Source organism: Triturus cristatus, chromosome 4_1 (genome assembly GCF_964204655.1).
Source record: "Triturus cristatus chromosome 4_1, aTriCri1.1, whole genome shotgun sequence".
Lineage (NCBI taxonomy): Eukaryota > Metazoa > Chordata > Amphibia > Caudata > Salamandridae > Triturus > Triturus cristatus.
In genome coordinates, this window is record NC_140585.1 from 801211650 (window position 1) to 801235660 (window position 24011).

General features: G+C 44.1%; 1 protein-coding gene across 3 annotated transcripts in view; it reads left to right on the top strand.

Moving 5' to 3' along the window:
• The window catches only part of RXYLT1 (ribitol xylosyltransferase 1), a 79951-nt gene extending 57202 nt beyond the window's left edge, over nucleotides 1–22749 (top strand). For all 3 annotated transcript variants that reach the window (XM_085653400.1, XM_085653402.1, XM_085653401.1), the window contains 3 exons: nucleotides 2774–3088; nucleotides 16620–16790; nucleotides 22148–22749. In XM_085653400.1, the coding sequence (XP_085509526.1) occupies nucleotides 2774–3088; nucleotides 16620–16790; nucleotides 22148–22568 (907 nt within the window). In that variant the 3' untranslated portion in view covers nucleotides 22569–22749. The remainder of the gene's footprint in view (nucleotides 1–2773; nucleotides 3089–16619; nucleotides 16791–22147) is intronic.
• Nucleotides 22750–24011: the final 1262 nt, after the last annotated feature.

Here is a 24011-nt window from a genome sequence, read left to right on the forward strand (position 1 = left end):
ACGCATACCATTACAACGCATAATATTAAATTACATTTAAGGTAAGTATTAGATAGTATAGGGGTAAAAGTTACTTTTCTAACTCCAGGGGGTGCAACAGTAGGGTAAGTGTTGGATAGTATAGGGGTAAAAATTACTATTCTAACTCCAGGGGGTGCAACAGTGGGGTAAGTGTTGGATAGTATAGGGGTAAAAATTACTATTCTAACTCCAGGGGGTGCAACAGTAGGGTAAGTGTTGGATAGTATAGGGGTAAAAATTACTATTCTAACTCCAGGGGGTGCAACAGTAGGGTAAGTGTTGGATAGTATAGGGGTAAAAATTACTATTCTAACTCCAGGGGGTGCAACAGTAGGGTAAGTGTTGGATAGTATAGGGGTACAAATTACTATTCTAACTCCAGGGGGTGCAACAGTAGGGTAAGTGTTGGATAGTATAGGGGTAAAAATTACTATTCTAACTCCAGGGGGTGCAACAGTAGGGTAAGTGTTGGATAGTATAGGGGTAAAAATTACTATTCTAACTCCAGGGGGTGCAACAGTAGGGTAAGTGTTGGATAGTATAGGGGTAAAAATTACTATTCTAACTCCAGGGGGTGCAACAGTAGGGTAAGTGTTGGATAGTATAGGGGTAAAAATTACTATTCTAACTCCAGGGGGTGCAACAGTAGGGTAAGTGTTGGATAGTATAGGGGTAAAAATTACTATTCTAACTCCAGGGGGTGCAACAGTAGGGTAAGTGTTGGATAGTATAGGGGTAAAAATTACTATTCTAACTCCAGGGGGTGCAACAGTAGGGTAAGTGTTGGATAGTATAGGGGTAAAAATTACTATTCTAACTCCAGGGGGTGCATCAGTAGGGTAAGTGTTGGATAGTATAGGGGTAAAAATTACTATTCTAACTCCAGGGGGTGCATCAGTAGGGTAAGTGTTGGATAGTGTAGTGTAATATTATGCGTTGTAATGGTATGCGTTGTAATGGTAGTATGCGTTGTAATGGAATGCGTTGTAAAGGTAGTTTTTAAAAATGCGTTGTAGTGTCATGCGTTGTAATGTCATGCGTTGTAATGGATTATGCGTTGTAAAAAATGCGTTGTAAAGGTAGTGCGTTGTAAAAGTTGCGTTGTAAAGGTTGTTCCCCGAATCTAAAATGATAGATTGATTAGCTAGGGTGTTCAGGAATTCTTGTTTATTAAGGGAACCCCATGCCCTAATCATACCCCCTTCGATTGGGGGGGTCTTTTTGTCAGTAGGCATAGTTACTGACGGTTTCAGTAAGTGATGGTCTGACCATATACAAGGTAGGATCGTAGGGGCAGATACTGTAAGGTTGGTTGACCAAACCTGATCCAACGTGTGACCTTTATTGTGCGTGGCTGCGGTCACATGCTGGGTGAAATTCAAATTTGCTAAGAATTCAGTTAATTCCGCCGATTGGGGCCCCCCCTGTGGGTCGTTAGACCAGTAGTTTAAGTCGCCAATTAGCAAGGTTTTGGTGTAATTAGTTGCAATGTTGGTCATTTGCTCGCTCAGTTGTGTGGGAAACTGCGGCATATATCTTGAATTCCGCAAGAAGCTGAAGACCTGGCTCTTTGAATGACTCACCCTTGAGGCTAGTCCTCTACTCCTTCTCATTGCGAGGATACCCGCCAGGTGATAGTGCGCTCCACAAATAAGCATCACAGAACCCCAAATGTTATAATTATAGGCTTAATAAGCATTCAGACACATGTCCAAAAGATTAGGTTATGTGTCAATCGTTGTGTATATAGGAGGGAGGTTTGCTCCTAGCCCACATGGTACATATTTTGTGCGTGCAAGGGACGCTGGCATTGCTGGATACACATGTGTGTGTCTGTGATGGGAAACCTACCCTCCCTCCCCCGGGGGATAAAAGGGAGGGAGAAGTTTGTACTCCACCTATTTCATATGCGAAGAAGGTGGGGGTGCGAGGCTGGGACGGCGGAAGGTAACGCCACAGCAGCCTCTTCTGAACCTGTTCTTTATGTGCAAGATAAGCTCGCACCATGTGCTTCCTCCAAGATCCACTCGCTCCCCACTTGCCATCTTTAAAGTGCTGTCTTCCCACGCAGCCTGCATTTCCTCTCACACTTCGCTTGCACTTTGCGCCCTGTTATCCCCCCCCCCCCTTACGCCCTGTGCTCCCTCCAGCAGGTGCGCAACACCCATTGGGCTTCAGCCCCCCCCCCCCCTCGTGTGTGGCAGCCCGGGCTGAGACAGCTTCCCAGGAAAAAACAAAACGCACTCACACTCACACACTCTCTCTCTCTCTCTCTCTCCCCACAGGTCTTTAAAAGACCATTCGCTTGTTAATGAGGCTTTGTTGTTTTTTCACCCCTTCTATAGACCCTGCATCTCCACTCCAACTATTGCTGGAAGAGTCATTCTTTCTCCCCCCCCCCCCCCCCCCCGAATTTTTTTCTTAGCCACCCCCGAAATTTGGCTCTAGTTGCTCCCCTGGCCTCCAGACATACCAAAGTGGTAATTCTCAGGCGGCTGGCATTGTCACAGCTTGTTATCTGTTTCTGCCCAGCGTTTTATGTTTCCGGCAAAGTTTTTAGCAGGGACGGAAGGGAGAAACGGGGGTATAATAATGAAGGCGGTCTTCTTGTGAAAGTGGCTTTGCTCACGTCCCTACAAGGTGTTAGAGCTACATTTAAACTATAAATCTTCCGCTGTGGTTAAGAAGCAAAGTGCACGGTTACTTCTTTACGCAACGTATTCCGTAATGCTTCCTTCTTTCTTGTTTCCAGTTTCATCACCGGCCCAGCCGTGGTCCCGGGTTACTTCCCCGTTGAATCCGAGAATGTGGTGCTGGTTTTGAATGGAAGAGAGGAAGCGAAGATCTCTTTCGCCACCCAGTGGTTGCGTTACGCACAGACTTTGATACAAACTCGCAGGCTCCAGCATGTCGCCGTGGTGCTGCTGGGAAGCGAGCAGTGCGACAATGACTGGATGTGGCCCTACCTGCGACGCAACGGGGGCTTTGTGGAGCTGCTCTTCGTCGTTTACGACAGTGCCTGGGTCAATGACGTGGACGTGTTCCAGTGGCCCCTGGGCGTTGCTACGTAAGTATTTCAACAAGTGGCGAGAACTGAGGGGCATGACGTGTCCATACCTTTTAAAACAGTTCCCCTACTTTTGTGAACAGACAGCCGTCCCGAGACGGTTAAATTCCGACAATTAAAATGCTTCAGTTGAAGTGTTAGGCAGGGAGTCTGCTGTGTTGAAACGGAGCTAAGAGACAGCTAAACAAGCCTTCTCGCCAGGGTGCCTAGTTTTCTGAAAGAAATGTAAATGTGCACAACTGGTTAAGCTGCAAATGTAAAGGCTGCTTGGAAGCCATTGGCTTTAATTGACGGATCCCCTGAAGTTTTATGATAACGGAGATGTATGTTTTTTGGGTGGTATTTCAAGGGAGGTACAAGCTGAGCTGTTAAGTGCGTGGTTTTAAAGGACAGTTCTAAAAAACACTGCACTACGAACAGCCGCTTATTAAAATCTATGTTATGGAAGCACTTGTTTATCTTAAACCTTTTTGCGCATTTTGTTGCAGCCTATCTTATGCTGTGTGCAATGTAAGTTTAAAATAATGACTTACATATTCTGTGTGCTTTTTGTCACACACTCTGATCTCGTCGCACTAACCATAGAAAAGTAACTATTCTCCTCTGCACCAACCAGGATTCAATTCTGTAGCTCTCTGGTTACCCACACAGACCTCTGCAGTGCATTAACTAATAGAGGTTTCACAATGTACAATAGTGCATTTCCCACAGAATAACTTAACTAGCATTTATTTTTCATTTAAACTGTACTTTATTTTATATATAGTTATCTGAAGGTAAAAGACCTTGCTGTTCCAGGCACTGTAATGTGACATGACTTTACCAACACAATAAGTAATATACTTAATCTTTTTATAGAGAGATATCAGAGTAGGTGATACGCTTACAGCTGATAAAAACCAATATAAGGAAAGTTCTAATATTAGACTGTGACAGATTTGTTCTAGAGCTTTAGTGTGACTTCACAAAGCTGTTTCTTTAATTCTTCCTCTTGATGTCTCAAATCACCAATTGTTTTCTTCTCCATCTCTACCTTTCTCCTGGCCAACGCTGATGGGCCTTGTACAATAACAAGTTGACGATTGCAGGCTTCTGTAGTCAAAAACCTGGCATTTTTAACGAGCGCAACTTCTCTACAGACCACTCAAACACCTAGGACCAGTCTAGCTCTTACTAAAAATCATGCCGCCTAATGCTCTGTGAAAATCTGCAGCATTGTGTTCCTCAAATAGGGAAAAAAGTGCAATGTGTTCGAGGCATGTGGGCTGCTGAATTCATATCTGTGCATAGATCGCCGCCTAGTGTTGGGTCCGGATGTTTGCACGTTGTTGTCCTGGAAGAGTCTTCGAAGTATCCTGGGATAGGTGACTCCTCCCCTGGACTACAGTGCGCATGGGCATCCTCTCCATCCTCAGATTGTTTTTTTCCGCCATTGGGTTCGGATGTGCTTATCTTGACTCAAGTTAGGAAAAACTTTTTACAGGCCAAAAGGCCTTTAGTTCGCGTCGGTACTGTTCCCGATCGGTATCGATAGTTATTTGTTAGTTTACTAATTTCAAGAACAACTTTTTCGCATCATACCCGACCGTCGACTCGACATCGACGATGGAATCGAGGACACCATTCAAGCGGTGTCCTGTATGCAATGCGAAATATCCCCATGTCGACGTCCACCCGGTGTGCAACAAATGCCTTTCACCGGATCACGACGAGTCCACATGTATGGCCTGTACCCGATTCCGATCCAAGAAGACTCTCCGGAATCGACGAGCAGCGAGACTTGAAGCGCAGCAAGCGGCACCAGCACCGACCAACATCTTCAGCGCCGAGGACGAAGATGTCGAAGACGTGGAGAACCTACCCTCCAGCCCCGCTTCCGAACACGACTCCGGATCGGAAGACATCGAAGAACAACTCTTTCACAGAGACGAAGCCGACACCGAGGTAGGAGACTACGATGAGGCCTTAGGGGCTAAGAGAGTAGCTCCGGTGACGAGCAAGGCCTACCCGTACAGACTGAGGATATCCCAGTGCGTCAGTCTATGGCTCCGGTCGAGGGATCGCCTTCGGGCCTTACCCAAGACCTATCCCGCAGTTCTTCGGCCCCGCCCTCTGGCCCGGCCTCGGACATTCAGCGGCAGCCATTACTACCCAAAACGACTGGTTTCCCTTCATCGAAACCGAAAGCCGTATTGGTTCATCAGAAACCGAAACTGAAAGTGAAACTGGTCGGATCGAAGCCCACCACGCCTTCGACGCCAGCCAAACCCGTCGGCACCGACCGCACCAAACGGGACTTCGGTGCCGAGCTTGCAGCAGCCGACGTCGGCGCCGACACACGGAAAAAGACCATCGGTACCGACAAACCGCCTCGGCTCCCGGCACCGAAACAATCGGCTCCGGCCACAAAGGTCAAACTGGCTGCTGCGTCTCACACCGCTTCGAAAGCAGCACCAAAGGCACAATCATCGACGACGGCTACTACCTCTCCTCGACTCGATGACCCAGTGGCGCCGAAGAAGTCCACGGCCGCCTCTACGGAACCGGTCGGCGCCAAAGAACCGTCGGCGCTCCAGGTGCGACAAGTTGCAGCGTCCTTGCAACGCATCAAAGACAAGGCAGCCCTCCAGGACACGTCAGGCTCCGAGCCGAAAAAAGCTCAAAAGGCTTCTCCGGCGCCGGCCAACATCACTTTTGGCCTGCCGCCATCCACGGCCCCAAAAATGTTCGAAATCAGAACACGTGTCACCCACACCAGGATCACACCTGCCGAACGCTCTCCTGCGGAGACATCACCATCACACATCATCGATGCCGACACCGGCAGAATGATGCTCCACAAGAGGAGAATAACTTCCGAGCCAGCTTTGGACTCCTACCGGATCCCGCTAAAGAAAAAGCTGCCAGTGGATTCGGAACCAGTTCTTTACGAACCTCTCCATACCTCTTACCAAGATCCACAGTCCTTCTCTCCGACACACTCCGAAACCGACGTTTTGGAGGACTACATGGGTGACCACGTCCCCTACCCCGGAGAGATGGACCCTGAAGGACAACAGGACCCTGACCAGGCTTGGGATGACCCTGTAGACCCGGGTGCACCTATGGATACACAGGACACGCAGCTATATGGCGCAAAAATGTCTCCCACAGAGGACACTGCCGCATTCAACGCACTCATTGAACGAGCGGCGGCCAATCATGGTGTGCAACTCCACTCTGACACCGTTGAGGACGATTTTCTCATGGATACTTTCGCATCCTCAGAAAGAAATATCAAAACTCTACCCATGTTGAAAGGTGTCCTCAAACCAGCAAAGGACATTTTCAAAGAACCCACCAGGGCAAGAGTAATAAACCCCAGGATCGACAAGAAATGTAGGTCGGCGCCTGGGGACCCTACCTACATTAGAGGCCAGTTGCCTCTGGATTCCATAGTAGTCGCGAATGCTCGCAAACGGGCGCACTCGCAGACGACAGGGGATGCTCCTCCCCCGGACAAAGAGTCCAAGGGGCTAGAGACCTCCGGCAAACGGGTTGCAGCCCAAGCAGCTAACATATGGCGTATTGCCAATACTCAGGCGCTCCTAGCTCGCTACGATCGCGCACATTATGACACATTAGAAACATTACTCCAACATCTCCCTGACCAATACAAAGAGGGAGCAGAGATCCTCATCAGGGAGGGACAACTCCTCACGAACGCATCCATTAAGTGTGCACTGGATGCCGCAGATACAGCTGCCAGAGCCATAAACACTAGCGTCATGTTGCGAAGACACGCCTGGTTACGAATCTCCGGATTCAAACCTGAGGTGCAAAATAACATCCTCAATCAGCCGGTCAACCCAGACTACTTATTCGGGCCGGAGGTTGACACCACCCTAGAAAAAAAAAAAAAGGACACAGACACTGCAAAGTCCATGGGGGCTCTCCAAACGCAGACCTTTCGGAGCGGCTCCTTTCGTCGCCCCGGAAATAGAGGAGCAGGTAGAGGACAGGGGTCACAGCAAACCTACAACAAGGGAAACGCACAAAGTTCCTACGATAAAAACACCCGGGGTGGATATCGTGGCTCAAGCACAAAGGGCAGAGGACGCGGATACGGCAACACCAGGTCCTCCCCCAAGAACAAACAGTGACGCCCTCTCCCTTCCTCCCGACCACATAACACCTGTCGGGGGAAGGCTACAAAGGTTCCTGTCCACGTGGAACTCCATCACCACGGACAGGTGGGTCAAAGATATTATCAAACACGGTTACTGCCTAGAATTAACCTCACCTCCACCCACAATACCTCCAAAACACCGTCCTATGTCCTCAGAGCACTTAACGCTATTACAGCAGGAAGTGATAAGTATGCTACAAAAAGGCGCAATAGAGGTCGTACCCGTCCACGAGCAAGGTACGGGGGTGTACTCCCTGTACTTTTTAATACCGAAAAAGGACGGGTCACTCAGACCTATACTAGACCTGAGACCCCTCAACCGCTACATTCTCTCAGAGCATTTCCACATGCTCACCCTGCAACAAGTCCTACCACTGCTCAAACAGGGAGACTTCCTAGCCACGCTAGACCTCAAAGATGCGTATTTCCACATACCCATTCACCCATCACACAGGAAATATCTCAGGTTCACTATTCAAGGGCAGCACTACCAATTCAAGGTTCTTCCCTTCGGCGTGACAACAGCGCCCAGAGTTTTCACAAAGTGCCTGGCTACTGTGGCCGCACATTTACGGAGGCAACACATTCATGTCTACCCCTACCTGGACGACTGGCTTGTTCAGGCAAAGTCAGCCCAGCAATGTGCCAGTCACATGTCCCGCACCATTCACCTTCTTCACAGTCTGGGGTTCTCACTAAATTACCCAAAATCCCATCTCCAACCCGCACACGTACAACAGTACCTAGGTGCAACCATAGACACTCTGACGGCCACAGCTCAGCCGAATTTAGTGAGAATCAACAGCATGCAAATGCTGATTTCCAAGTTCAAACCCCCAACACTCACTTCCCGCGCGAGTGTTCATGCAGTTGATAGGCATGATGGCCTCCTGCATTTTCATAGTCCCACACGCGAGACTACATATGCGCCCGCTTCAGGAGTGCTTAGCACGTCAATGGAATCAGGCTCAAGGACAACTAAAAGACCTAGTGTTGGTGAGCGGTCGGGCATACAACTCTCTGCATTGGTGGAATCCACAAAACCTTTGCAAGGGCCGACCGTTCCAAGAGCCTGTTCCACAGATAATACTGACAGCGGACGCGTCTCTCCAGGGATGGGGAGCTCATGTACTCACTTACACAGTGCAGGGACTATGGACAACACAACAAAAGAAGATGCACATCAACCTTCTAGAACTGATGGCAATCTTCCTGGCTATGAAAGCATTCAAAGTACACTTGTGCAACAAAGTCGTGTTGATCCGGACGGACAACATGACCGCCATGTACTACATACAGAAGCAGGGAGGACCACACTCTCCACAGTTGTCTCATCTGGCTCAGAGCATGTGGAAGTGGGCCATTCAGAGGAACATATTCCTCATGGCGGAACACCTCCCCGGCAACGACAACCAGATGGCGGATCTGCTCAGCAGACACAGCCACCAGATGCACGAGTGGGAGTTATACCCATCAGTACTCCAACCGTACTTCCAGCAGTGGGGTCATCCAGAGATAGACCTATTCGCCACAAGCGAAAACGCAAAATGCCAAAGCTTTGCCGCCAGGTTCCCACATCCGCAATCGCAGGGCAATGCGATATGGATGAACTGGTCCGGCAGATTTGCGTACGCTTTTCCCCCAGCGCCGTTAATAGCGCTGGTGGCTCGCAAACTCAGACAACACTCACTGACGCTCGTCCTGGTTGCTCCAACGTGGGCACGCCAGCCATGGTACACCACCTTTCTCGACCTTTCCGTGGTGCCGCATCAAAGGCTGCGGATCAAACCCGCGCATTTGACGCAGAACCATGGAGAGATTCAGCACCCAGATCCGCAACAGCTGAACCTGGCAATCTGGCTCCTGAAGTCCTAGAGTTTGGCTACCTAAACCTGCCACCTGACTGCATGGACATCATTAAGGAGGCCAAGAGACCCACTACCAGAGCTTGCTATGCAGCCAAATGGAAAAGATTCGTCATTTATTGCAATAATAATGACATTAACCCGCTAGACGCATCCATCCAAAATATAATTTGTTACCTGTTACACCTATACCGATGCAATCTGGCATACACCTCAATACGTGTCCATTTGACCGCAATATCAGCCTATCTCCAGAACAGGCAGCACCTCTCTTTATTCAGAGTGCCGGCCATCAAAGCATTCTTGGAAGGACTCAAACGAGTAATTCCTCCAAGCCACCCACCAGCTCCAATGTGGAACCTCAACTTGGTCCTCACACGCCTGATGGGTCCACCCTTCGAACCTCTACACTCATGCGAGATTCAATTCCTCACCTGGAAAGTAGCTTTCCTAGTAGCAATCACTTCTTTAAGGAGAGTTAGTGAACTCCAGGCACTAACCGTTCAAGAGCCATTTATACAGGTTCACGCCAACCGGGTCGTACTACGTACCAACCCCAAATTCATGCCCAAGGTGATATCGCAGTTCCACATGAATCAAACTATTGAACTGCCTGTTTTCTTTCAAAACCCACAAACTGTCGCAGAAAGAGCACTCCATACACTAGATGTGAATAGAGCCCTCATGTACTATATCGACAGGACTAAGGTCTTTAGGAAGACTAAACAACTTTTCGTTGCCTTTGCCCCACACCACAAAGGTAACGCTATCTCCAAAGCAGGTATAGCCAGATGGATCGTTAAATGTATCCAAATTTGCTATCAAAAAGCTAAACGCACATTAACGATTCCCCCACGAGCCCACTCAACACGTAAGTTAGGGGCATCCATGGCTTTCCTGGGAAACATTCCTTTGCATGATATATGTAGAGCAGCCACCTGGTCCACTACACACACATTTACCAAACACTATTGTGTAGATGTGCAATCAAAACAGCAGGCAGCTGTAGGACAGGCTGTTCTCAAAACTCTTTTTCAGACCGCTGCAGCTGGCACTGGTAGCCGCCGCTAATAGGGGGTACTGCTATGTATTCTATGCACAGATATGAATTCAGCAGCCCACATGCCTCGAACTGAATATGCTACTTACCAGTATGCATCTGTTCTTGGCATGTAGGGCTGCTGACATTCATATCGCCCTCCCTCCTCCCCGGCGCCTGTAGCAGCTGCAGCTCTCAGAATTACTGTAAGCATGGTCATCACTTTCTGTATCTACTCCATCACTGCCACAATGGCGAAAAACAATCTGAGGATGGAGAGGATGCCCATGCGCACTGTAGTCCAGGGGAGGAGTCACCTATCCCAGGATACTTCGAAGACTCTTCCAGGACAACAACGTGCAAACATCCGGACCCAACACTAGGCGGCGATCTATGCAAAGATATGAATATCAGCAGCCCTACATGCCAAGAACAGATGCATACTGGTAAGTAGCATATTCAATCATCAACAAATCTCATTGGTGATGCACATGCAAGTCGTGCTGCACTCGCCTAATCCTAACCCCAACCTAGCGGTGCGCCAGAGCGCACAGGTCCTCTTTGAGTACTATTACAATATTTTTACTCAAAGGCATACCTGCCAACTTACATAATATTTTTACAGTGTGAGGAGGAAGCCGGGCATTTGAGGGGGTGGGGCCTGGTGCTCTGCTCCTCTCCAAGCCCTCCCCCCCTCCCCCCCCCCCATCCAAAAAAAGCAATAAACAGAAGGTCATCGAGGCTGTCACCGAAGTCCTGGGGTGTTTTCAACTCTTTTATGGACATCGGTTGGTTAGAGCCTCCGAAAATGAGCTGGAAATTCACTGTTCACTGTGGTTTTCAGCTTGTTTTCCCTGCCACAGTGCGATTTCAGCTCCACACCTAGTGACCGTATGAAGGGAGTCAAAATCATGTTGCACACCGTGGCGGCATATGAGTTGGCAGGTCTGTAAAGGAAATGCATGCTCCGGTATATCTGTCACACATACAACCAGCCAAAGTCGACTCCAGGGCCGGACTAGCAATGAAAAGCAGCCATTGCAAAAAAAAAGAAACGAGTCCCGCTCTCTTTCTTGCCTCTCTCTAGCTCTCTCTTTCCATTCAGCTCTTCTGTCTCTCCCCCTCCCTCTCTCCCTCTTATTCTGTTTCTTCTGATGCCCCACTGTGCCGCTTGCAATGAACCTCAGATAGCTGGAGAAAGTACGAGAAGTGCTAGCAGTGGCCCTAAACCTTCAAAAAACACAGTTTAAATAGCTCCAGTCTCATTTGAAATGCCCAATGTAATAAATGGCTAGCCATTCCCAGGTTGGCTCACAATATACAATAAAATGTGGAGAAAATTTACATGTAGAAAAAATGACGCAATGTGTCTGTATCCCAACTCACGGTAAACTCATTGTTTGCACAATATTCTTCTTTGGCGATGGGATTCCACATAAAGCCAGGTTGCGCTTCTTTGCATGACTTATGGGTTTTTGCCCTGTTCCTCATGTCTTGCCTCCTTTGCGTAACTTATCAGGGATTTAGCACTACGTGACACAATGGCATTTAATATTGCACTTGTGTCCGCTTCAAAAGCACACAAAAAAAGCTTTTGCAGGAAAAAGTTGCTCCGTATTACCATTTATGCCATTTTGCATGATCTTTTTATAAGTTACATTAATGCAAGCACAACACATGTTGTTAAACTGTTAAAAAAAAAAAAAACACATTCTGTGTGTGGGAGTATACAGAAAACTTAATCTGTAACAATAAAATGCCAGGTAATAGCAGCTACGTCAAAATTCCTTGACCGTACACCATTGAGGATCTCGTCAGAATCTCGATAATAACCCTATATCTGTAATGTTGTACTTTAGTTTGTATTTCATTAGCTCCTGGTGCCTCCGCACTGTAATATTTTGCCTCTTTTACAACCATGAACAATCAATGTAAAGTCCAAATTGTTAGTTAAAAAGTTCCAAAGTGCTTTTCAGGACTTTCTTTTAAAAACTTGATATTAGTTAACAAAATTGTATTTTCTACATATTTCTAAATGTCCTTTGGGACAGAATAAATGAATAGCACTCTTGAAAAGTAACGACATTTTAAAGGTTAATTCAAATGTTGAGATTCATTAAAAATTCTAGTGAGGATTTGTTTTTTAGTTAAAATTGTGGTTAAACAATTTTAAACGCTCGGCAGGGTATTTTTAAGAATTGTTAATTCTTTAAAGTTTATTAATATTTGGATTTGGCATTTAAGCTATCAAAAGTAATTCCAAAGTTAAAAAAAATTGGCCACAATATTTTGGAAACCTTTTCTTCCTATTTGCATCAGGGTAAGCCCTCTTCTCTGCAGGTACGTCACTTCCTATTCTGAGCTGTCAGTATGTCTCTCCTCTTCACTCCTTGTGGCAAATGTGCTTGCTAAATTGTGAAGGATCATGGCCACTTTAGAAGCCATTTTCTACCTATCCTTCTACGACAAGGAAGACCAAGACAGAGGTTGCAAGCAAATGGCTGACTGGGAGAGAGAAAAGAAGAGACTGCTGTGTAAAAAATGCCTACTGTCTCTGGGAATGGTTGCTCCTCAGGAAGGGGCTCACAGAAGATCCTCTGCTGAGACTGACAAACAGAACACAAGAAAGGACAAACCCAGTCTCCCTTTAAGAAACCGGGAGATGTGTACCCTCAATTTCTGCTGTCACCCTCTCCGCTGGGCCCTTCAGAGCAGTCAAAATAAGTGAGGTCCTCTGCTTCTGACAGCCTTGTGACCTTTATTTACATAATAAGAAGTGCAGCAGATGTGTTAAATATTTTCACAGTATCTTCTTGACCGCTCCTGAGTATTATATGGCTCCTAAAAGTAACCTCACTGCACCGATGCTTGGATTTCTGAAACCTGAAGTATAGATTTTCCCAATCCCATTATGCAGAAAATAAAATACAACAGGTTTAAAGACCCCCGCCTTTCAAATTACTTCATGCCATCAGACTAAGTTGCAGTGTCTACCACAACTAAGTGTGCCTACCACCGAGGTTCCTCTTCATGAGGACCACTCAAGATGGACAGCATGATATATAAGGGATAAAGTACCCCCTACCGTATATTATATGAATATTGCAAGTCATGAGGAGTTCCATAACCATAAAGAGGAAAAAGGCCAAAGGCAGAGTTTCTTTATAAGGTTATAGAACTCTGAGGTGACTTTCAATATCCTTATTATGTGGGGGGTACTTTATCCCATAAATGGTCAGACCTTCATATTCCCACAAACCACTTAAAACCTTGGTGCATAGCTCTTTCGTTTGAAAGAGTGAGCATGTTTGCAAACATGAAGAATAAAAATAAAACCTCTAGAGCAAAATTAAACACATCAAAAACCTGTTAGTTATTAGTTACAAACGGATATTAGAAACAATTCAATAGAAGATAGTTAAAAAAAAAAAGCTGCCGTAGCTTAGAATGTGTAGAAACATGCATAAAGATTCTAGCTTTTCTCTAACTATTTAAGGAGTGCATAACATAAACATGTTCTCTGCTTGTCATTGTAAGCTAAAAAATAGAGCAGAAGAAGGAAAAACAATGTTTAATTTGTGTTGCTTTAAACAGCTGCTCCGTGACCTGACCTTCCTTTCACCTCTGCTCTGGCAGCAGGCATTGTGATGTCAGAACTTGACTGTAGTAACTGATAATAGTTGAGTTCTGATGCCTTTTCTTTATCATCGGGTAATGGGTGCGCCACAAGTCGCCGATTATAATCAAATTAGAGACAAGAGTTTATACAGGGATTACAGAATCATATGTATAATAACTATTTTATAAGAACATATGCACCACTAGCACTCTGGCACTTTGCTTAAGTCAAACCGACTTCCTAGGAGGGAACTGCAACAAATCTCTTCGAAGAATCTCAGTATTTCAACAATATTGCAGTGTTTGCCCTAGGAACAGAAACACAAACCTTGGATATATAACAAAAGGACAAGTATTTTCGAATCCTATAACAACCTTGATTAGTCCGACTGAACTGGCTGGTAGAGATGTGGCTCATTGCTATGGGTTTTTGGCTACATTTAACAGGACTCTGAGACCTAAGTCACAACAGAAAATCTTTGACCTGGCCTTTGTTAATGCTTTGGTGTCCAATTCCAAGCTCAAGAGAAAATCATACGGTTGAAAGGCAAAGTCAGATGGCTCAAAGTCCATGGAACTGGAAAACAGAGAATCTTTATGGCTTTTTATTGGGTTCTGACTTACGGGGACATCAGATTGCAAGTAGTTTCAAGCCCCATAATAACCATGCCAAAATCAATATTATAGGCCGAGATACTTATTATTAGTAGTAGTGGTGTTTGTTATTGTTATTATTTTTTATTATTATTGTAGTATAACTGGTAGTAAAATCCCAGTTTTTTCTCTGACCTCACCAGTCAGCACCTAGGTGGGGGTTATGGTGTTCGGGTGCCTTTTAGCTTGTAAGGACATAACAACTGATGCATGGCTGGTGACCACTCACATTCACTACAATTCCAAACCAAGCCAATACCATGCAACTCATCTGTTTTATCTGCAAGATGAGGACACCATCATATGCAACACATGTCGGATGAACGGAGTGTCAAAGAAATGGTGAAAATAAGGTCCATTTCCTGTGGAAAAAAAACATCCAGCGGGGTGGGGGGTGGGAGGGGTAAGACTTTTTCTAGATTGAAGGTTTGTGGAAAACATCTTTCAGAAAAGCTTAGAATTCTTGAGTAGTAGATTTGTGAAACTAAAAAATTGACAATTGAAAGCAGATTGGCTTTACACAGTAGTTCCCAGGGATAATTTCACATTTCAAATTGAACAGTGCACCAAAAGTTGTTGACAGGCCAGTGGGGATTTAGAACTTACCAGGACAAAGTCCTTCTATTCAGACTGAAACTGGGCCCGTTTTACTTCTCAAAGTGCATGGCTGCAATCCATTTCAGAAAAAAGGCACCATTACACATTCAAAAGGGCCCGCAACACTGTATTACTAAGTCCTCTGCTACTTCATCGGCTACTCATCTCCGGTAACTGATAAAAGTCATCAATGATCCCCTTCATAAAAACTTCATCCCTTGAAGCGATTTTGGACATAGAGGCAGGAAAAATTTTGTTTTGAGGTAAATCTTTCATCCTTTCTTCAGCGACACGATGCATTCATTAACACTCCTCGTCTGACAGCGAGGACTCTATTCTTGCATCTTTCTTGTCCTGTACACCATGCAGTAGAAGACTAGTTTCAAGCGTCTGGGAACAGAGAAGACAAAGAGGACTTCAGACCGAGTACAAAAATGTATGCCACGGTAAAGCATGAGAAATATTCTAAAAGGAGTTCCCTTTCAAGAATAGAAGGTGTATGAGGCATTTATTTCTGATATGCGCCTTAAAGACTACAGCAGGCGGCATCTGAAAGCAGTGGCAGTTCATTGATCGAAGGCCTCTATTTAAACCATGTTGGAGCAAAGTACTAGCCTTCTGACAATGTTCCACCCTCCACTTTCCGCTGTTAGTAGGAGAATCCGAGGCAGGGATACTGCAAATGAGATCGCAGTGTCTCCAATTCTGTCCTTACCAGTAAACCCCCTCCAAGCCACAGCTAGGGAAGGATCGTGGTTGTACACGCTTCCTGATTTTTACATGTCCTGGCATTGTGGAAAGATGGTGGTGGTTTGACAGTGAGGCCCATCTGGTCAAAACTGGCCTCTTTTCTGCCCTGGGCCCCTGGGCCCCAGAACACCTTGGCAATCCCGAGGGTTACCTTCCATGTAGAGTGCAGGGCACCCATGAAAAAAGTAGCATGCTGCAGATTCTCTCCCCTGGACCATGTAAGTGTGGAACGCAGCAAAGAAAGCCCCTGGATTCCGTTTTGTCAGGGTGTCCATGGCACTCAATGTGAAGGTAATTGAAGGATTACATTCACGTCGGGTCCCCCAGGCCCAAAGCATTACCCCTGTACTGTTGAGCGTAGATTCATGGTAGTGTCAACGGCAGGGGGGAATTATTTTAAAACAAATGTATCTCTTATTTCTGTAAGGTTACTGTGTCCCTATGTATGTATTCCATGGCCTAGCCACTTTTGGCAAGGCAAGAGAACCAGGGAAGTAACTTGGTGATCCAATTAGAGTGCCTGAAGCCGTGACGCCTGTGAAAAACGACAGTACCCAACATGGATACTGATTGCCCCAGAATATATATAAAAGGCCCCAGACGTACTTCATGAAAAGATTGAAATAGCAAAAATTCGAACTATATCTCTCTAGAATGCAGAGCGACTGTACATTACATGAAGAGGTAAACCTAGATTCTTAGGGCGCTGTGAAACTCAATACCCCGTGTGAGCTGTAATGAGCGATATATTGCATTTTTACTCAGAATTCTCATGACTACAGTTTCCTTTTCTGTACTCAGATGTCTAATTTGTGCGTGGCTGTACGTTTGCTGTTACAGATACAGAAAATTTCCAGTGGTGGAGCCTAACTGGTCAATACTGCGTGCTTCGAGACCTTTCCTCTGCAGTTTTCTAGGAACTGTTTATAAGAATTCCTCCAGGGAGGTCCTAATGGAAGTTTTGAAAAAAGATGGACTTGAAAAACTTTGTTGGATTGCAGTCCGAGAAGAGTAAGTCTATATATAATTCGTCTTGTTAATACTTCATGTAACAAAAAAAGATAACGCAAATTATCGGCGATAAATTTTCATCTGTATCAGAACTTTTAGAATTTATTTTCAGCTATTAAATGCAAAATACATTTGTGTAATGAAGCAATGTTCCTTTTTTATTTTTAAGCAGCCAACCTTTATGAATCGTTACAACGATGAAGGTTCACTTTGTGTTATGTGTGGTACAGGCCATGGAGATTTCAATTTTTGTTATGGTTAAACAGATAGCAAGTTTTGCATACAAAATAGTCAGTATTTGTAGTGCTGTAGACAACACTGTACCTGTGCTTAATACAGTTGCATTTTTTCATCAGTCTTACGTTGTTAAAAAGACTCAAACACCTAATTGCAAATCAAAGCAGTGATACAATATCTATCACACTGACCCTTCCAGTTCCCTTTACATTCAGCTATGGGGGAACAGAGACTTGTAATAAATCCAGAATTCTTCGAATTGGGATAAAACTATTGAAAAAACATGTGATCTCAGCCTCTTTCAGGGAACTGCTTCTTAATTTTATCAGCTTTTGTTAATCTTACAAACTTGTTGTTCTGAGGATATCTGTAGCCATTCGTCTTAAATAATTTGAATCGATTTGTGTTTGTTTTGAACACCCCATACATGTTATACATACACATGCTAATACATGTGTGCAGTTCCTCATAGGGGGCCTAAGTGGTGTTTTGAAGTTAAGAAAATGCCAAATAAATGTTCCAAAATTAGGATATAGGAAGTGAAACTCCAAAAGGTAAGTGTATTTAAATATATTTTCCAGCTGTGGTGGTTGAAAGGTAATTTTAAACTGTTTGACAGCCATTTAGTTCCCCTGAAGCATCTCATTGAGATCAGGTTTGTGATTTATTTTTAAGTTGTACACAGTCGCTTTTTAACTGGACGTTGGAGCATGGTCTGTAAATATATTCCACCCAGGACCATTATTATTTGGCAGGGAAGGCCAAATTATGCAGGAGGGTTGAGTAACTTGTGCGACAAGAAAAGGCAAAATATGCAATACAATGCAGCATATTTTGTGGTAGCATTCATCAGTTTGACATTTTTACTCTTGTTAACACTGTGTGTGCATTGGTTGCACCTCATAAGTACCATTTTAATACCCAAATATATACAACAGAAAAGTGACCAGCCTTCAAAAAAGGGCTTTCCCCTGCATGGTTGGATAATTTATAATTATGCAAAATATAACGTGGCCGCACAATCACATAATTCCACTAGCCCTGATTATACCTAAACAAACTACTGGCAATTAACAGGTTAAGTGTTTATTGCCAAAAGGCTTAAAAAAGAGAAATCCTCTCTGTCTTCTCACAGAACAAATACCCAAGGTTGATAGAATGTCCATCTTTGACCTTGTAGGAATAAAAGGATGACTGATTGGAGGATTATCTGGTCACACACATAGGTAAGCCTGAGGCTACCCAAAGCCTAGTGTGGTCATTCGTACTTCTTGTCACAAAGTCTTCATTCGGTTTTAACATAAACGACAAAAGCACTTAGCAAATAAATACAAACAGTTAATATACATGTGCATAATAACTTGGATAAGAATCTCATTACCAATAGATGGCCAACCTAGCCATGATTCATAGTCCACAAATAATATTGTACTGCAGTTAAAAAGAATAGAAAAAATAAAACTATGGTTGATTAAACATTCAGTCAGAGAAATTTCAACACAACAGTCTTCCATTAGGTAGTATAGACACGGTGCAGAAGCAACTTGATTGCCAACTAACCATTCATAGCTGTGATCAAAATTAAGGTCAAACACTGGCTGAGTCTAATTAATCGTAGGATAACTGGTCATGAGAGGTGCATATTTATAATCCACTATTCTAAGATACACTATATGTTTTCATGTTATCTAGACGTGGACAATATTCCCGGTACAGGTGGATATGGTTCAAAATGTCAGGAATGGAAAAGACTCTTTAATGGTCCTGATAGGGTTCAAAATGTAGATGTGCCATGGGGCTTCGTTAACAGCTTGAAACCAAAGTATTTATATCATTCTTAACACGGTATTTATTCATCCTGGAACCGATTTTAATCAGGTGTAGAATCTCTAATTATGAAAGTGATGTTCCCCCACTTATTGTTCAACAGTGGTTTTTAAGTTGCTCCTTCCTTGTCCTGATGAAGACCCCAGCCTAAAGAATAATTGGCCTGTGCACCTTCTTGCGGTCGAAACGTCGACATTTTGAACCATATCTACCTGTCCTGAGAATATTGTCCATGTCTAGATAACCTGAAAACACATGGTGTATCTTATAATATTAGATTATAAATATGCAAATAAGTTCCAGCCAGGTGTCTATTTAATTGTTTGTAAATATTGTGTAAATTGGCACTTTAATTCCCGATTTTTCCTGATCTACTCATGAGCACTCTCCCATGCACCTTCTTTTCACTCACTATTGAGCAACTTCATCATAAGAGTGTATTGTACAAATTTATTTAATATTTAAATTCAACATAAAATAGCTAATTTATTTAATTTAAGTGTGTGTTATTAATTCTTGGGTACTATTGAATAGTTAGGGTGAAATATTTCCACTGGGGCCAATTATGTTTTGTATGAAGATGTAGCATGATCTGTCCCTCTTCCATCCGGTTTTGAATCCTTGTCCGTAACTGCCTGTTAAATAGCTTCTGGGAATTATCAATCAGGCGAATAGGTCGATAATTAGCTGGATCCCCCTTATCTCCTCTGTTATAGATTGGCACTATTTTCGCACCTTTCCAAGTGTTGGGTATTGCCACCCCTTCCACTATGGCATCGAATACATGGTTCAGAATATAACCTCAAATAACTGATTCGGAAGAAAAGAGATCTCCTGGTACTTTAACAAGATATGGGGCTTTCCCCTTTATCATGTTGGCTGTTGCCACCATTGTCTCATCCAGGGTGAAGATAATTTGGTTTCATCTTCCTCTTCACTACCACTAATCGAATAATCTTTAACACCCTCGCTGCCTGACATGTCTTCTATTTTGAATATAGCATTTTGAAGTTGTTTACCCATATATGTGGTTGAATGACAAAATGTTCCTATTTTACCAATTGTGGAGTATCTTTGGTTATCAAGTGCCAAAATGACTTATTGCCTTCAATGTGGCTGCTCTGGCCAATTCTTTCCACAATTGATCATCCCAGTTCTTCCTTGCCCTTAGTTGAGTAGTTTTGTAATGCTTTCTTCATTCAATTATGGCATCTCTGTGACCACTTTTGATAGCAATCGTCTGCTTTTCCCTGGCCTCCGTGCAATGGGACTAATACCACAGGGCACCCATTAGAATTACCCGCCTTTTCCATCACCTCTTTAAAAAGAAGTACTTCTTGATCATTTCCATGAATTCATAACAAATACACATAATAACATGATCGTCCTGTGCTTGATTGTGGAACGAAATTAGTGCATGGGTTACCAAGGTGGAGTATTGTCGATAAAGTTTTGGAAATGCAGAAAACTGCTAAAATACACTTTGCCAAGAAAAATAATGTTAAAGATGTTCCCATCGAGGTTGGTGATTGGATTCTCATTAAAAACGTCTCATAAAATTATGAAAGGTGAATCTAAATTTACATCTCCGTGCAAGGTGTTAAGAGTGTCTAAAGGTACTGTTTTTATTGATGGCAAATGTTGATGGAGTAGAAGATGTTTGGTGAAATTGTCTGACTAGCAAGCACACATTTTGTGTACTGTCAAGTCCAAAGATCTGGCATGGAAGGTGGAAAGTAAGGGTCAACTTGATGGGTCTTGGTGGTTGCGTTCTCGCAACATCTATTTGAATCTTTCCAATGTATCTGCATATGTTTCTGCAGCTTCTATTTCATCTGTAAATATGTCACACTGCCGCTGGAGTTTTTTGACCCCTCCATCATGCAGGTTATTGTTCAGGCTTCCATTCTGGCGAGATTGGATTATGCCCACTCACTCTATTGGGGGTCTAACAAGACTGAAATCTTGAGACTGCAAAGGGTGCATAATGTTGCAGCCAGAACTCTCCTTGGCCTGCCTAGGACTTGCTCTGCGTCAGGTGCTGTTCGTTGGCTCCATTGGCTGCCTGTGGCCAAACGTGTAGAGTTTAAGTCCCTTTGCATTTCCTTTAAATTCTTTTATACCTCTGCCCCAGGTATTCTGGCCAGTTTGCTTGGTCCTTACAACCCTTCCCGTCAACTTCGGTCGATGGGGCAGCATTTGGCGGTTATCCCCAGGGCGGGGAGGGTACACGCTGGGGGGCGTTCCTTCCGCACTTTGGAAGCTAAACTTTGGAATGCGCTTCCTACTTCCATCCGCAGCCTGAAGAATTATTTGGCATTCCGTAAAGCAATAAAAATGTACCTCTTTCCTCCGTTGTAGGCCTCCTCCTTGTTAGAGGCTGTGCAGTTTTCTGCTATCAGCGCCGGGACTCCCCTATGCTGAGGCAGCCGTGCGCCCTACAAAACAGCATAACATAACTATGATCCTAATGAGTCAGGGTTAAGTAAAGACTAAATAATGAATGGAAACTCTCCTTTTGCGCAGGCTTCAATCAATCAGGGAATTGTAAGCGCGCTACTCACCCGTGAGGCGCAGTGTTGTGTTGGAGATGAAAATGTCCGATCCAGTTCTGGTTGCTCCAATCCTATTCAAAATGCTAGTTTACTTGCAAAGTTTAAGGATTTTTATTTATATTAGCTTTTTTTTTTTTTTTTTTTAGTTTTGTAGTTTTCTGAGGAGGAAATGATGTGGTGTACTGTACTGTATATTTTATTCTGTATTGATTTCTACTACTGTACAGAATGTACTTACCTTGTAGTCATTTGTAAGTGTTCCATGATCTAGTGTGCGGCCTCTCGGAGAGTTCCATCCAACCAAACTATTCTTTGGTTGGATTTTCTAGATGTGGCAGCAGCTGGCTTGGGCTCCCTTGCTTTTGAAATAAATCCTTTTTCTTTCACAAACCGGTGGATTATGAAGATTTCTTTACAGCCACTGCCATGTAAAAGTTATGAATGGCTACAAACCAGTATATTACCGTTCCCAAAGACGTATGTGAGAGTAAATCGTTTTACAAATGCGAAACAAAGTTTTGTGACATGCAAACTTGGATTTATGTCCTAAAAAAGGCAAGTTGTTTCTGTACGTTGAACTGGCACATGCAGATTCCTTTGTGAATCGGACCGGTAGTATTTTGATTAAAGTATTTTACATCATTTGTTCATTCAGCACTCGTGTTTTGCATTTGCGACAGATGCTAATACTTTGCCATATTGCGTAAACTGATTCCAGTGTTTGTATCCTTTCAATAGATGGCAGCCAAAAGAAACGAATGAATCATTAAGGAGCTATCAGGATGCATTGTTACAGAGCGACCTTACGCTTAGCCCAGTTGGCATCAACACAGAATGCTATAGGATTTACGAAGCCTGTTCCTGTGGCTCTGTCCCAGTTGTGGAAGACGTCATGACACCAGGGCAATGTGGTAATTCTTCATCCTACCGCAGTGCACCACTGCAACTTCTGAAGTCCATGGGGGCGCCTTTTATCTTCATTAAAAACTGGGTTGAACTTCCAGCCATTTTGGAAAAAGAGAAAACTATGAGCTTGAATGATAAGATTGAACGCAGGAAGAAGCTCCTTGAGTGGTACAGACATTTCAAAGCACAACTCAGACTCAAGTTTACCCGGGCCCTGGAAGAGTCTTTTTTGCCACAGACAAAAGAAGGTTAAAATCTTTGAGGTTGATCATGGACATCGAAAGGTTTGACCATCTGTGCATCTGTGGTATTGTTTAAGACACATTCAACATTTCATTAAAATGGAACAAAATGCAGTGATCTTTCTGAACTTGGAATATTGTGAAGAAGTAAACAATGTTAACTGTACATTAAATTATAGTTTTGTATGTTAACTCTGTTTTATGCATTACTGAAACAACTGGGCCCAGTGCTCGTTTTGTGCTGACTTTATAATACAGTGGCTATGTTTTTTTTTTTTTTCTTTTTAATTGCACTTTACTAATTTAAATTGATTCAAGCTGGTTTGAGGCTCTCCCTGTTGTCCCATTTTCTTGCCAAGTTTTGTGTTTAAAACCCCATTCGCTGGCAACTTCTGCAAATGCATGCTTAAATAACTTTGGCACTATTGAGCACAGTGACGTCTTAATCTTTTATAATGCAAAAGACGAGAGTGAAGTTCCTTAATGGTGTCCAAAAGGTTGACCGACAATGGCATGGCTGAGCCAGCAAAATTGCTGTATGCCTGGCATAACACTTCTTTCTAGAGAATTACGTTTGCAAAATTGTGTCATATGGACATGCTGTAAGGGGATCCAGTGCTCTGTTTGTAAAAGAATGAGTGCGATCCCCAAAGCTCTGCGAAGAAGCCGCAGACAGTGCTGTTATTTGTCGATAAAGCGATACCAAAGGGGATGATGGACGGAGCGTTTGAGCAAATCAAACACTCACCCCCAGTCAACTGATCTGGGTTTAATCCATCATCATTCTTAAGCTCACTCCACCACCCCAGTTCAGACATGGCCATATGCAAATCAGTCTGACCCTGTGCCTCATGGGAACAGTCCAGCCCGAACTGCCAAGCCATGTCTTCCCTGGACCGAAAACAAGCATCCTGGAACCAGTTTCGGGTTCATAACCCTCATCAGCCAGGCGATCTTGAGTCCAGTGGCAAAGTGAGAAGGGAGGACACTGTAACATAGCCCCTGGGCTACTTGCACACAGCCCAACCACTGCCACCTTCTGAGGAGTACAGTTTGTCAGTTCCAACCTGTCTGCCATGATAATTAAACTGCCCAAGACCATATGAATGTTAAAATCAAGAGTAGAGGAAGCAAAAGGACAGTCCTGTCATAATAACATATGTTTCCTGGGCTTTCCTGAAAGTGTGAAGGGCCATTCTACTGACCTATTTCATGAATGCTGCAATCTGGACACCCTCTGTCCTAAACTCCTATGAAAGGTGTTATCAATTGAAAAAGCACACAGAACCCTAGCACCAATACAGAAGATGGGCGCCACCACAAAGACCATCAATACATACTTTCTGAATTTCTGTGATCGCAACGCTATCGTTAAATGGAACCAGAAGGATCGAAACGCTCAACATGAAGGCCTCAATATCACCATTTTCCCCCAGATTTCACACTAACTGCAC